Raw genomic sequence first — 15443 nt, 5'->3', positions numbered from 1 at the left:
TATTTGTAGTCCCTTATTTTGCTGAACATAAACAAAACAAAGATTATAAACATGGAAAATGATAAAGCTTTTGAGCTTGAAGGTGATAGAATAGAAGTTGTAAAGGATTTCAGTCTCCTGGACTCTTTCATAAACAAAGCTGTAACTAGCAGGGAAGAAATACTCCGCAGAATAGCACTTGGTCACTGTTCAGTGTAGGCTCTCAACATTCAAAGGCAAGGAAATAACACTCCAAGTGAAGATCAGACTTGTCCATGCACTCAATTTCTCAGTGGTCAGTTATGAATGTGAAAGCTGGACACTATGGGGCTCATAATCAAAACTGAAATAAGCTTAAAAACCCGCCCAAGTCGGCATTTGGACGATCTAAAAGCGCCAATAATTGAAATGGCTTTTTAGATGTATCCAGGACTTTTTAGGCCTCTGAATCCCACTATGTGCCCAGAGCTGAAAGGGGCATTTTTGGAGAAGTGGTTAGGGAGGGATGTGAGCCAACCTAGACATAGTCATACTACAAGAAAAATCAAAGGTTTGATGAGACTGCCTAGACGGACCTTATACATTATGAGTTAGATCAGTGGCTCCCAAACCTGTCCTGGAGGACCACCAGGCCAGTCAGGTTTCAGGATGGCCCTAATGAATATGCATGAGAGATCTGCATATAATGGAGGTGCCAGGCATGCAAACTTGCTCCATGCATATTCATTAGGGCTATCCTGAAAACCCGACTGGCCTTGTGGTCCTCCAGAACAGGGTTGGGAACCACTGAGTTAGATGATGTAAAGACAGGTATAAGTGCCCAAAAGGTATCCAAAGTGACCAGATAACCACTGCAGGGACAAAGTAAAGACCCCCCCCCCCCCGTATTCATTGACCCTGTAACACCTCCCACAAAGTTCAGAATAAAAACGTGCATACCTTCCTCCAGAACATCAGCACCTGGCAGCACCTAGTAGAGCTGCAAAGAGGTGGCTTAAGTAGTCTGGAGATGGACTACTGAACCAAAAAGAGGAGGATCCAGGCCCATAAGCCACTCTAACCACTACATTCATGGTGGAAAATGTGAGCCCACCAAAATCCCCAAACCCTAATGCACTGCCATATAGGTGCCACCTGCAGCCATAAAGGCTATTGAGGTTGTAGACAGGTGGGTATAGTGGTTTTGGGGGGTGTTTTCGGGGGCTCACCATAACTTATAAGGGAGTTCTGGTGAGATGTTAATGTGGCATCCTTTTTGTGAAATTCACAGTAGTGCCCTGTAAGGTGCCCCACTGCTCTTGTAATTTCTGGGTGGCCAGTTTATCACAATGCTAGCCCTTCCCACATTAAAATGGTCTTGTTCTGGATGTTTCAGACTTGGACAAATTTTTGGTCGAGAATGTGGTATAAAGATAGACGTAGTGGCAGTCTGGACAATCAACCGCCTGGACATAGAGATAGACGATTTTTGTGAAAAAATATTTTGGGACGTACTTTTCGAGAATGGACATTTTGCCGCTGCCAACTTTGGGTGATTAGTGCCCTATGTCCAAATTGGACTTAAACGTTTCTTTTGATTATGCCCCTCCACGGAAAGAAGACAGAAAGAAGTTTGACTTATTTGAGCTTTGGTGCTGGAGAAGGGTTTTATGTGTGCTGTGGACCACCAGAAGAACTAACAAATCGATTCTGGAAGAGATCAAATTGGCTATGTTACTCGAAGCCCAAATGATGAAGTTACGACTGTTTTATTTTGGTCACACCGTCAGAAGAGAGAGATCACTGGCGAAGGACATCATGTTTGGGAAGATCGAAGGAACTAGGCAAAGAGGGCGACCTGCAATCAGTTGGCTGGACACATTGAAAACAACCATGGGGATGACACTTTTAATACCCTAGGAGTTTGCTCAAATACGCACAGAACTGAGATTAATGATTTTGAACAAAAAAAGTAACATATAGAAATTAAAGAAATTAAGTAATATCATTTTATTTTTTTTAGATAACCCTTCCTTTTCCGATCAGAAATAAGCAAATGTTGACAAATATCAGTATATTTAAATAAAACATAAAAGCATTCCAAATATTATAAAAGTCACCATAAAAACTCTAAAACTCTACATCCCATGCAGGACTAAAATTATCCACTGGCGTCGCCCAAGACTAGGAAACTGTCCGACTCCTTTCAAACCACGCCTCCTCCACAGACGTCGCCCGCCAGCGGCGACCTCCTCGCGCCAAGGTGGCGCTGCTCTACCGATGCGCTCTCCTATGCCTCAGCTCGGCAGTCAGCGCCTTCCCCCCTTGCTCTTCGTCAGTCTTCCTGAAGACGCGTGATCTCCCGGCATGCGCTAGTATTTCGGGTTCCGTTTGAGCTAGGCGCGCGCGCGTACCGCCGGTCGTTCAGCTTTCCTCCTTGTTCTCACGGCTCCGTTCGCAGTTTCAGGGAGCCGCGATCGGTGCACGGGGACAGCATGACATCAGCTTTGGAAAACTACATTAACCGTATCCTTAACGCTGGCGCTGGAGAAGCCGCTTTCAGAGGCTCGTCTCTCCCCCCTCCCCCCCCCCCGACTCCCTCAAGGCAGCCTTTGCTACTGCGGTGTTCTGTGCAGTGCGTCCCTGGCCCAGTGCATTATGAGGCTTTCGAGCCCCAGCCACAGACACAGGATTATTTAGGTTAGATCCTGGCACCAGAGCAGGGCTTTTCAACGTAGTCCTTCGAAGGCAGTCGTTTCCAGGGAACCCCCGCCCCCCAATCGTAAGCGCCAATAGTTCGAAACGGGAGGGGGAGTGCAGAAGACACACAAAGTGCTACTCTTTGAACCCAGCGAAGGAGCTTGCTTATTAATACTGGGGTGCTGAACACCCTCCGATCTAGCTCCTGCGATAATATGCATGAGATAGATTTGCATTGCACTCTCAAGCATATCCATTGTCGATATTCTAAAATTCTGATTGATTTGATATGTCTTGAGGACTGGGTTGAGAACCCCTGAACCCTGCAGCTCAGTGTGAAATGTCAGTATGCCGTGTTGCCACTCTTGCTACTGAAGGTCTCCAACAGCCAAACTGGGCTTGACCAGCATTTTGCATAGTCAAGGATCGCTATATTGGCCTTGGTGAAGAGGCTTGTGTACTGTTATTAATACTGCACAGACAAGCTTTGGCTTCTTATAGGGTCGGTTAAACAAAGAGCAGACCTATGTTGGAGGTTGTGCTACTAGCTTTTTATTATTTTACTAGTCTTTAAACACGTTACATTAACGGGTGCTAGAATAGATGTGTCTTTCTCTCTCTCTCTCTCTCCTTGGCTGCTTTCTGTCTGTCTTTCTTTCTTTCTGTCTCTTTTTCCTCCGCTGTCCACCACCACCCCAGCTCCCCCTGTCCAGCAGTAGCCCTTCTCCCTTCCTTTTATGTCCCCCTGTCCATCAGCACCTCTTCTGTGCTCCCCCTGTCCCTCTTCCCTGCTCCTCAGTCCATCAGCACCTCTTTTGTGTTCCCCCTGACCCTCTTCCCTTCCCCCCGGTCCATCAGCACCTCTTCCATGCTCCCCCTGTCCCTCTTCCCTGCTCCCCGGTCCATCAGCGCCCCTTACCTGCTCCCCCTGTCCAGCATGTTCGTTTGCAGCCTTTTTCCTGTTCCCCTGTCCATAAGCACCTCTTCTGTGCTCCCCCTGTCCTTCTTCCCTGCTCCCCGGCCCATCAGCACCTCTTTTGTGCTCCCCCTATCCCTCTTTCCTGTTCCCCCGTCCATCAGCACCTCTTCCGTCCTCCCCCTGTCCCTCTTCCCTACTCCCCGGCCTATCAACGCCCCTTACCTGCTCCCCCCTGTCCAGCATGTTCGTTTGCAGCCTGGTGAGGATAGCGGCCAGCTGTAGCGAACCTCGCAAGCCACTATGCACCTCAGTAGCAAGTTCCTTCTGACGCGATCACGTACGTCAGAGGAAACGTGCTACTGAGGTGCTGAGCGGCCTGCGAAGTTTGTTACAGCCGGCCGCTATTCTCACCAGGCTCCTTTGAAGAGCGGCGTCGGCAGCGGTACAGGACGGCGATGATGTGGCTCTGGCGATGATGTGGCTCTGGCGCTGCTGGGAGAGAGCTTGCCTGCAGCTTCCTCCAGCAGCAGCGGTTGGTGAGTGAGGGCGGGAGGAGGGGAGTAGCCAGAGTGTTCCCTGCCGCCGGGTTCTAAAATGGAACACGGCCACGGATCACACACCACGGCGGCAGGGAACACGAAACCCTTAGGGTTTTATTATATAGGATTCGTAAAAAAAATATATCCCACCCATTAAAAAATGTTCAGGGTATGTTACAATAAAATGTACAAAATACAAGCATAAGTTATTTAAAATTATCACCATCTATACATACGTACAAATGGTTATTTCTTTTTTTTAAATTTCAAGTTATTCAACTCTAGTTGAAATAAAGAAGAGTCTAATGGATGTAGATTGGATAAAGGATGCACTGACAATTGAAGCAAGAGCTTGTAGTGTTGCTTAACTCATGCTTGATCATTTTTGCATGCTGGTCCAATCACAACTGACTTTGAATCTAGTAAACACAAATATGTGATGATTTTTCCTGTAATTTTGCTAACACTCTTCTTGACTTTAAAATACAACATGTCTTGCTACTTGTGATTGCTAGTGATGTTTCTTGCTGAATACTATTTTTCTGTATATTTTGCTAATGTGGTCATTTATATTAGATATGTTTGATTGTCTCGTAACATAATTACATTGCTCATTGTCAGGAAAATTAACTGAAGTTTTTGTCTGATTGTTCTTGATTTGTTAAACATCATAGTACCATAGTAAATGATGGAAGATAAAGACCTGCAAGTTAGAATGTATAAAAAATGTTATTAAAGAGGGAAAAATTGGTTCAGTGTAAATTTGTTAGCTATGAACTATAAATTGATTCAATTTTGTCACAAATGTTGAACTAATGTTAAATTCCCCAAGGTGAGTATTCCTTGACTGACTTTCAGGAACTGTTGCAGTAATTACATCTGATGGCAGAATGATTGTGGTAAGGAATATTTTTATGTTAACAAAGATGTCTTATAACATGTGTCTAAAATTACAGATATTTTTATGTAACTAGGAAGTCTTCTGTCTGGTTGTGATAAAGTGTTAACTACCGTATTTTTCACACCATAAGATGCACCTAGGTTTAGAGAAGGAAAACAAAAAAATATTATGAATCAAATGGTGTACCAATATATTTAATAAAATATACCAGGCTTTGCACCCAGCCTCCTCACACCCTGCCAGGCTCTGCACCTAACCTCACACTCTGTGCCAGGCTCTGCATCCTGTCCCCCCTCCCTGCCAGGCTCTGCACACTGTCCCCATTCCATGCCAGACTCTATACCCTGTCCCCCCTCTGGTGGTCTAGTGGTAGGCTGGGACAGGAAGGATCCTTCCCAGCTGACTAACAATTTTTTACACACAGGGAGCGGCGCGGGGCCAGGCTGGAGTGCAAAAAGCTTGCTCCTACCAATACACCACTGGACCACCAGGATTTAAAAAGGGGTGGGGTAAAAATTGTTAGTCGGCTGGGACGGATCCCTCCTGTTCCGGCCTACCACTAGACCACCAGACGCAATATTCGCTTCATAAGATACACTGACATTTCCACCCACTTTGGGGGGGGGGGGGAAGTGTGTCTTATGAAGCAAAAAATACGGTAGTTACTGATGTTTGAAACAGTTGGCTTAAATACTAATTATATTTTCATTTCTTTATTGTTTTCTTTTAGGGAACCCTGAAAGGTTTTGACCAGACTATCAACTTGATCTTGGATGAAAGTCATGAACGAGTATTTAGTTCATCCCAAGGAGTGGAACAAGTAGTGTTAGGATTATACATTGTGAGAGGAGATAATGTGTAAGTATCTGTGGGCAACCTTGGTCCTTGAGGGCTGCAGCCCAGTCTGTTTTTCAGGATTTCCCCAATGACTATGCACGAGATCTATTTGCATACAATGGAGACAGTGCAAGTAAATAGATCTCTTGCATACTCATTGGGAAAATCCTGAAAACCTGACCGAGGTTATCCACCCTTGCTGTAGATAAATATATTTTGACATTAAGATGTTTTTTTTAAATTGAATTCAAAGAATAACAACCCAAAATGTACAAGGAAAATGGCATAGTCAAACAATTGATACTCAAGACAAAGAACAGTATTGGAGGGCCATTTTCAATGAAAAAAAAAAACTGGCCAGTCTTCCCTATCTAACTAGAAACAAAGGGTGCTATTCTTAAGATAACTAGCTATGAGGTCTTCCATCATGTTGCCCATGGAGAACACACACACTATATAAGTAATTTCATAACTCTTTTTAAAAGCAGTTTCAAATCTCTAATTGTTGCTCTACTCATTATTAAAAATTGATTCCTCCCTCCATTATTTTCATTTTTCGGTGCTGATAATTGGCAATTAGCTCCTAATAACTGGCAACAGTTAGAAGTTACGCACACAGCTTGGTAGGCGCATTCCATAAAGTTGTACGCAAATCTCAAAAGGAGGCATGACCAGGGAAGGAGCATGGGTGGATCGTGGGCATTTCTAAAAGTTAAGCGCACTGTTATAGAGTATGCCAGATCTGTGCACAACTTAGGCACAGGTTTCTAAGCCTGTTTTTTCTTGGATAAAATCGGTGCACCTAAATGTTAGTGATATGTACAGCTGCTAGACGTGATTCTTTATAAGGCGTGTTCCTTATATAGAATCGTACTAAGTGCCGTTCTGATTGGCATTGATTTTTTATAGAATTTGGGGGTAAGTTTCTGCCCTGTGCAGCAGATGCTGGGCATTACTCCTGCATTTATCTAAGCGCGATTCTGTATAAGGTGTGATCTTTTTATAGAATCGTACTAAGTGCCATTTTTTTTTTAAATTCTTTGTTCATTTTATCATATACATCAAGTGTACAGTAAATAACAACAATTAGAACATAGCATCAATTCTACAATAATATACAACAAGAAGGTTTATACTAAGTGCCGTTTTGATTAGCATTGATTTTTTTTTTAGATACCATATACAGTGGAACCTTGGTTTACGAGCATAATTCGTTCCAGAAGTATGCTCGTATATCAAAGCGAGTTTCCTCATAGGAATGAATGGAAACTCGCTTTGATTCGTTCCACCAAACCCCCCCCCCACACCCGAGGCTACCGGCGCTGCTCCAATCCCCCCCCCTTGAGGCCACGGCCGCTGCTCCATATCTCCCCCCCCCCTGCGATCCGGCATCCCCCTCTGCTCGAGTCGTCCCCCCCCTCCCGCGATCTTACATGCTCCCCCGAGCACCAAAACGATATCCCTTACCCCGATTGGGCACTGGCACCAGCACCAACACACAGGACATGCTGGTGCCCGAAGATCCTCCCTCTTCTGTGCTGGGCTGGGCGGTGCATCGGCGATCCTTCCTCTTGCTTGTGCTGGGCTGGACTGGGCCTTGAGCATTTGCGCATGCTCAAGGCCTTCTGGTCTCGCTCTCTCCGAGATTCTGAATCTGAGAATCTCGGAGAGAGCGAGACCAGAAGGCTTTGAGCATGCGCAAATGCTCAAAGCCCAGTCCAGCCCAGCACAAGCAAGAGGAAGGATCGCCGATGCACCGCCCAGTGCAGAAGAGGGAGGATCTTCGGGCACCGGCATGTCCTGTGCGTTGGTGCTGGTGCCGGTGCCCAATCGGGGTAAGCGATATCGTTTTGGTGCTCAGGCGAGCATGTAAGATCGCGGGGGGAGGGTGGATGACGACTCGAGCGGGGGGGGGGGGCACTCATAAATCGAGTCAAACTCACTTTCCGAGGCACCGATTTTACGAATGTTTTGCTCGTCTTGCAAAACACTCGCAAACCAGTGCACTCGTAAACCGAGGTTTGACTGTATAGAATTTGGGGGTAAGTCTCTGCCCTATGCAGCAGATGCTGGGCATGCCTCCTGCATTTATCATACCTTTTTGCCCTATAGGCACTACAAATGCAAAAACTTATACTTTAGTAGACATGCTCTATATCACCCTTCCCTCTAATATGAAATAAGCCACATTGGGACTCCTTTATGAGGGAATGGTGGTTTTGTTTACAACATTAAGGTGCCTACAGATTGGATTTTCACTGTGCCTTATTGTTCATTTTTATTGCAGAGCTGTTATTGGAGAGATTGATGAAGAAACAGATTCTGCTTTGGATTTGGGGAGTATTCGAGCAGAGCCTCTCAATGCCGTTATACACTAATTAGGGAAAGAGACTTCTTTTTTAGAGTCTTTGTAAATCTTGGGTTATGTGGATCTGTTTAGCAAAGGAGATGCAGAGCTTTTACAAATCGTGTGAAATATTTGTATGTTTACATTTTTTTTAACATTTAGGAACCTTCTGTCACTTGCTGTGTAAATTAAAATGGGTTCTACATTTTGTTAATGACTCTGTAATTCATGTAAACAGAATTGGATTTTTTAAAATTACCTCTTTCAGTTTTAGCATTTGGAGATATTTTATTAGTAATTTGTAAATGTGATTGCATTGCTCTGAGGGGGTATTTAGAATTTCACTTAAATGCTTTTTTAGAAGGCTTTTTTATTACATTTTTGCCAGGATGTTCATATTTTCTCAGCTGACATTTTCTCAGGTTCTCTTTTAATAAATAAGCAATAATATATAGCAGTACAGAGATTAAAGAATTTCACTGGGTGACCTTGATCTGTTATAAAGGGTATGGGGAAGCTCAATGTGTTCCTCATACAAATGGGATTGTACTGTTGCCCTTAGAGAATGTCTTGAAACGAAATTACAATGGGTTTTACCAAACTGCAGTAGAGTCAGCCCAGAGTCTCTGCTTGAATCCAGCTCCCAGCTCATGACTTCTTCTGGAGTCCCTTGGGAGGAAGGTCAACCTCTCTTCATTCTGCCATCTCAGAGTGGGCTGACAGAGCTGCAGCATTTGGTTCCAGCTGTTCAGGAGCAGGGAAATTGAAGCAGAGGAGTCATTTCTGTGATACCATTCAGGGCTGGCCTGGCACGGTTGGTGACATGGAATTAGAAGCTGACTGAGGGTGGTGAGAATGACGGGTTTATTTTTATTTTAAATTTTATTTTATTTTTATTGGGCTTGTTTAATTTTGCTATTTTTTTTCTCCTTTTTATTTTTAGAATTTTTCTTTGGGGTTCTTTGATTTTGAAGTTTTCCCTGCTATTGTGCCTTTTACGCACCTATAGTATTGAATTTATTGTATTTTCCATCTTTATTCTGTTTATATAGGTAAATGTAAGTAATTATTTCTTTCATAGGTACTATTGTTAGATTGTGAGCCTGTTGGGTCAGAGAGGGAAACTCAAAGGTACCTAATTAGATTTTTGACCATTAAGGTACTTAAGTCAATTTAATTGTTTTGTAAACCGCTTTGAATCATTTGGGAGAGTTAGCGGTATATAAGACACCACATTAAATTAAGGGGCAGTTCTATAAAATTGCATATATATATATATATATATATAGCCTAGATGAATGCGTATCCATACAAGGAAAGGAGGTGCTTACTTTCTTTTATAGTATACTAGCTTAACTATATATATATATAGCGTATATGTGCGTATATACACACATACACAATATACTCATACACGTGTGCTAAAAAAGTTAAACCAGCCAAAGAATTGGCTTAACCCTTTAATTGGCAGGTGGTGAAATGGCTGTTTTATGTAATTTGATGTTGAACGAGAGCAACAGTGCCAAGGTAACAGGCATTTGGAGATGCAGATCTCTCTTAAGAGCCATAAAAACACATATTGCTTTGAGCAGCAATGACAAATAAAGGGTTAAGTGTATCTAAGTGCTGCTGATACATATGTAACTTATAGTATTCTAAAAGTTATACATGCCTTGCGCACACTACGCCTATATGTAAACACACTTGTAAAATACATGTTGTGTAAGATTTGCAGGTATTTACAACAGGGATAGACAACTTCAGTCCTCAAGGGCTGCAACCCCTAGGGTTTTTAGGATTTTCCCAAAGAATATGCATGAGATCTCTTTGCATACAATGTGCATGCAAAATGATCTTGTGTATATTCATTGGGGAAATCCTAAAAAGCCAACTGGCTTGTAGCCCTTAAGGACCAAGTTTGCCCATTCCTGATTTATAGTTCAAACTCCTATTATTCACCTACAATTGCATTCACTCGGCAACCCCTCAATCTCTCCTCACTAATCGACTCCTATAAGAACATAAGTATTGCCGCTGCTGGGTCAGACTAGTGGTCCATTGTTCCCAGCATTCCACTCACAGGCGGACCTCTGGTCAAAAACCAGCGCCCTGGGATCTTAAGTTTGTATACCGCATCATCTCCATAAAGATAGAGCTCGGCATGGTTTATAGGTAATTCAATAAATGAGGGAAGGACATAATAAGAAATTAGAGGTTATGAAGAGGATAGCTAGCTTTACGCTTTAGAGAAAAGCCAGGTATTCAGATGCTTTCAAAATAATTGGAATGAGCCTAAATTCCGCAGCGGGGCAGGGAGGTTATTCCAAAGCACAGTGAATTTGAAGAAAAGAGATTTTCCTAATTTACCTGCATTAATGACGCCTTTTAACGAGGGGAAAGATAGTTTGAGTATGTAGGCGGATCTGGTAGTGTCAGGTCTCGAAGAATTTCAGGATAGTGGGATTAGGGAAGGAAGATTGCCATGTAGGATCTAGAAAATTAGGCAGGTACATTTAAAGTGAATCCTAGAAATCACCGGAAGCCAGTGAAGTTTTGACAGAAGCGGGGAAACATGATCGAATTTGCTTTTTGCGAAGATCAACCTAGCCGCAGTGTTCTGGATCCGCTGAAGTCTATGAAGATTTTTCTTGGTTAAACTTAGATAGATTAAATTACAATAGTCCTACCTGAGTACATTCTAGTTCATCAGGAACTTGTCTAACTTTGTCTTGAATCCCTGAAGGGTGTGTTCCCTATGACAGACTCCGGAAGAGCGTTCCAATTTTCTACCACTCTCTCTGGATGAAGAAGAATTTCCTTACATTCGTACAGAATCTATCCCCTTTCAATGTTAGAGAGTGCCCTCTCGTTCTCCCTACCTTGGAGAGGGTGAACAACCTGTCCTTATCTACTAAGTCTATTCCCTACCTCGAACCTGTTCATCAGGTAAGTCCCTCCTATCCATACCCTTCTCCACTGCCAACTCCAGATTTCGTTCCTTCTATCTTGGTGTGCTGTATGACTGAATCATTATATCAGGCTCCATCTCTAGCAATATTCAAATCCAAGCTAAAAGCTCACTATTTTGAGGCTGCTTTTAACTCCTAACTCCCACTCACCATAAAATACCTATGTCCACCTTACCATTTTCTCTGCAAGAAACTCCCCAACCCCTATATATCCTGTTTGTTTAACTTAGATTGTAAGCTCTTCTAAGCATGGACATCTATTACAGAGGTGCCCAATACGTTGATCGCGATCGACCGGTAGATCTCGAAGGCAAAGCGAGTCGATCGCGGAGCCCATCCCGGGCTCCCTAATAGACTCCCTAATTGCCTTCACGATCTACCGGGCTGATCAGCCTTCCTCTCCCGGACATCCTCCACTGCTGCCCCAAGCTCTCCCTGCAGAAGCGTTCTTCCCGATGTCAATTCTGACAGAGAGGAAGTTCCAGGCCAGCTAATCGCTGCCTGGCTGGCACGGAACTTCCTCTCCAATGTCAGAATTGACGTTAGGGAGAAGGCTGCTGGCCTGTTGCAACGTCAGAAAATGAAGAACTCGGCAGCGTCTGGTGGCTTGGGGGCCCAGAAGTTGGTGATGGCCTGTTCCCAAATGACAGCCCTGGCAGTGGCTTGGGGAGACAGAAAAGACAGGGAGGCAGAAAGAAAGGGCAGGGACACAGAGAGAAAGAAAGTAAGAAAGGGGCAGGGAGACAGAAAGGGGAGGGGGCAGGGAGAGAGGAAGAAAAAGTTGGACTCATGGAAAGATGTTGGTTGGGGAATGGAATGAGGTCTGGAGGAGACGAAGCATGCAGGAGGCAGAAAGAAGGGAAGAAATATTGGATGCAGTCAGAAGAAGAAAGTGCAACCAGAGACTCGTGAAATCACCAGACAACAAAGGTAGGAAAAATGATTTTATTTTCAATTTAGTGATCAAAATGTGTCTGTTTTGAGAATTTATATCTGCTGTCTATATTTTGCACTATGGCCCTCTTTTACTAAACTGTAGCAGATTTTAGCGCAAAGAGCCTATGAGTGTCAAGAGCAGTGCGGGGCATTCAGCGCAGCTCCCTGCGCTAAAAACTGCTATTGCGGTTTAATAAAAAGGGAAGGGGTATATTTGTCTATTTTTGTATAGTTGTTACTGAGATGACATTGCATATTTTAAAGTCATCTGCCTTGACCTCTTTGAAAAAAAAAATCCCAAATATAAATGATAATTAACATTTTCTCTGCGTACAGTGTGCTTTGTGTTTTTTTAAAAATTTTATTGTTGGTAGATCATTTTGACTTGGTCATTTTATTATTTTTTTTAAATATCTTTATTCATTTTTATATTATACAATCAAGTGTAAAAGAAATCAAGTCATACTGTACATTCTTCACTTGAAACTCTACAATCATTTTATATCATAGACTATCTCCCCTCCCTCCCTTTTCATATATTACCCCTCATAATGTCATAAAACCCACTCATCCCCCTTCCCTCTACACATTTAATGGGGATAAATACAATTATTTATTATAATAATTAATGGTCCCCACACCACTTTAAATTTCTTATAATAACCTCTCTTAGTTGCCAATGTTTTTTCCATTTCATACACTTGACAAACAGAACTCCACCAAAAACAATAATTCAATCCCCTATAGTCTTTCCAATTATGTGTTATATGTTGGATGGCAACTCCTGTTAAAATCATTAACAGTTTATTATTATTCGATGAAATTTGACTTTTGGCCCTCATAGACATTCCAAACAAAACTGTGTCATATGATAGGGCCACAGGATTCTCTAACATACAATTTATTTGACCCCAGATCAATTTCCAAAAATTATTAATAAACGGACAATAAAATAATAGATGATCTAGAGTTCCAGCCTCAAGATGACAATGCCAACATCTATTAGACTTAGAGCAATCCAATTTTTGTAAACGAACAGGGGTCCAGAGTGCTCTATGCAACAGGAAAAACCATGTTTGCCTCATTGTACATCTTATCCTCCAAGACCAAATACGTGGCCATTGAGATGCATTAATTTGATGCTTAATCTCAATGCTCCAAATATCTCTAAGTACAGTCCTTGGTTTTTTATTTAAATATCCAGACAATGTTTTGTACCACTGCGCGGCCTGGTGACCCATAAAATCTGCCTGGAAGCATAAGAATTCTAGAGTAAAATGAGTATTTAAAGATTTCCATTCAGGGAACCCTGCCTGAATGGCCTGCTTCAATTGCAACCATTTATAACTTTGTTTTTTATTAAGTCCAAATTTATGTTGTAATTGTGAAAACTCCAGCAGCTTACCATCATTAATAACATCATTTAAAGTACGTATTCCTGCTTCAATCCAAACCTTCCAGACAATCATAAAACCGCCTATTTGTATCTTGGAGTTCAGCCATATATTTTGACAAGTAGATTTTTGAATAGTAATAGGAGTTAAGTTGTTAACATACTTTAATGTTGTCCATGTGTCCATTAATATCCTATTACTTTTTCTTATTCTAGGCATTTTAATACTAATCAAATGACGAAGCCTAATAGGAGACATGAGCTGCCACTCCAACCATAACCAATCTGGAAGCTTCTCCATGAGTTCTGGGAGGAGGACCCAATACATACCTTGGCGCAAGATATAGGATTGATGAAACCTATAAAAATTTGGAAAATTTACCCCTCCCTCCTCAATTGGTTTTTGTAAAGTCACGAGCAATTCTTACAGCTTTACCCAGCCAAATAAATTTACTAAGAATATTATTTAACTTTTTGTAAAAAGACCCCTGAAAAAAAACTGGTATCATTCCCATTTGATAACAAACCACAGGCAATATCATCATTTTGACTGTTTGTACTCTTCCCCACCAGGATAAATGTAAAGGATTCCATTGCTCACATAACTCTGTTGCTTTTTGCAATAAACTTTTTTCATTCATTATAATTGTCTCATCAAGTGTGTTTTTTATCCATATACCTAAGTATTTTATTCCTTCTTCTTTCCATATAAAAGGGAATGAATCAAATAATCCTTTTGTGCAATGCACATTTAAAGGAAGAACTTCTGATTTAGTCCAATTTATTTTATATCCTGAAAACTTTCCAAATTTTTCTATCAAATCCAATAAATTTGGAATGGTTGTTTCAGGATTCCTCAAATGAAGTAATATATCATCCGCATATGCAGAAACTTTATATTCTTTATCCTTATGCGGTATACCCTGTATCTCCTCTTCCTGTTGAATAGCTAGTAATAAGGGTTCAAGCACTATATCAAAAAGTAAAGGAGATAGAGGACATCCCTGTCTAACTCCCCTTTGCAATTTAAAACAATCAGAAAAATTATTATTGATATATAATCTAGCAACAGGAGAGCTATACAGAGTTTTAATCATTTGTATAAATCCCGAACCAATACCAAACCACTCCATGGCCTGATACATAAATGTCCATTCCACACGATCAAAAGCTTTCTCTACATCCAGAGACACAGAAAAAGCCGGATCTCCAATTTCTTTTGTTAAATATAACATTTGCAATGCCAATCTGGTGTTATTAGAAGAGTGTCTCTGAGCAACAAACCCTGTTTGATTCATACCAACTATATGAGGAAGAGCTTTTGCCAAACGTGTAGCCAAAAGTTTGGCTAATAATTTACCATCTACATTTATCAACGAAATAGGCCTGTAATTTGAAACCAACATGGGATCTTTATTTGGCTTCGGCAAAACAATAGTTAATGATTCTGCCATAGTGCCTGATATACAACCTTTCTTTAGTTGATTCTGATATAAATTTAATAAATGAGGTAAAAGAGTATTTTGAAATGTTTTATAAAACTCTACCGTAAAACCATCACCACCTGGAGCGGTCCCCACTCTAAGAGACTTCAATGCTGTTTGTAATTCTTGTAAAGATATTGGATTTTCCAAACTTCTTTTTATATGATCAGGAATCTTCGGACCTTCAATATTATTTAAAAACTCTATACCATCTTTTTCTTTATTTAAATAAGACTCAGAAGAATACAGGTTTTTATAATAATTTAAAAACTGTTTTAAAATAGGACCATTCTGAAAATGAGTTTCACCTTTTTCATCTTTTATTGCATTCAATTTCATCTTTCTTTTTTTCACTTTAAGATAATTTGCCAATAGTCTTCCCGCCTTATTTGAACTACCATAATACAAAGCTTGTTGACACATAATATTTTTTTTAGCCAAATTAGAAGAAATCTCATTA

General features: G+C 41.5%; 1 protein-coding gene across 1 annotated transcript; it reads left to right on the top strand.

The window, feature by feature from the left end:
• Positions 1-2243: 2243 nt before the first annotated feature.
• Positions 2244-8688, top strand: LSM8 (LSM8 homolog, U6 small nuclear RNA associated). The gene is made up of 4 exons (XM_033957700.1): positions 2244-2484; positions 4975-5015; positions 5748-5875; positions 8142-8688. Exons 1-4 carry the CDS (start codon positions 2454-2456, stop codon positions 8230-8232), a joined length of 291 nt encoding a protein of 96 aa, XP_033813591.1. The 5' UTR covers positions 2244-2453; the 3' UTR covers positions 8233-8688.
• Positions 8689-15443: the final 6755 nt, after the last annotated feature.

This window comes from Geotrypetes seraphini, chromosome 9 (assembly GCF_902459505.1).
Source record: "Geotrypetes seraphini chromosome 9, aGeoSer1.1, whole genome shotgun sequence".
Taxonomy (NCBI): Eukaryota; Metazoa; Chordata; class Amphibia; order Gymnophiona; family Dermophiidae; genus Geotrypetes; species Geotrypetes seraphini.
This window is presented reverse-complemented; position numbering and strand designations above follow the sequence as displayed.

Excerpts from the sequence above, each read along its gene's own strand:
- LSM8 (XM_033957700.1), top strand. The coding sequence starts at position 2,454 with ATGACATCAGCTTTGGAAAACTACATTAACC. Across the intron at positions 5,016-5,747 it reads CTGATGGCAGAATGATTGTG|GGAACCCTGAAAGGTTTTGA; the intron begins GTAAGGAATATT and ends GTTTTCTTTTAG. Across the intron at positions 5,876-8,141 it reads ATTGTGAGAGGAGATAATGT|AGCTGTTATTGGAGAGATTG; the intron begins GTAAGTATCTGT and ends TTTTTATTGCAG.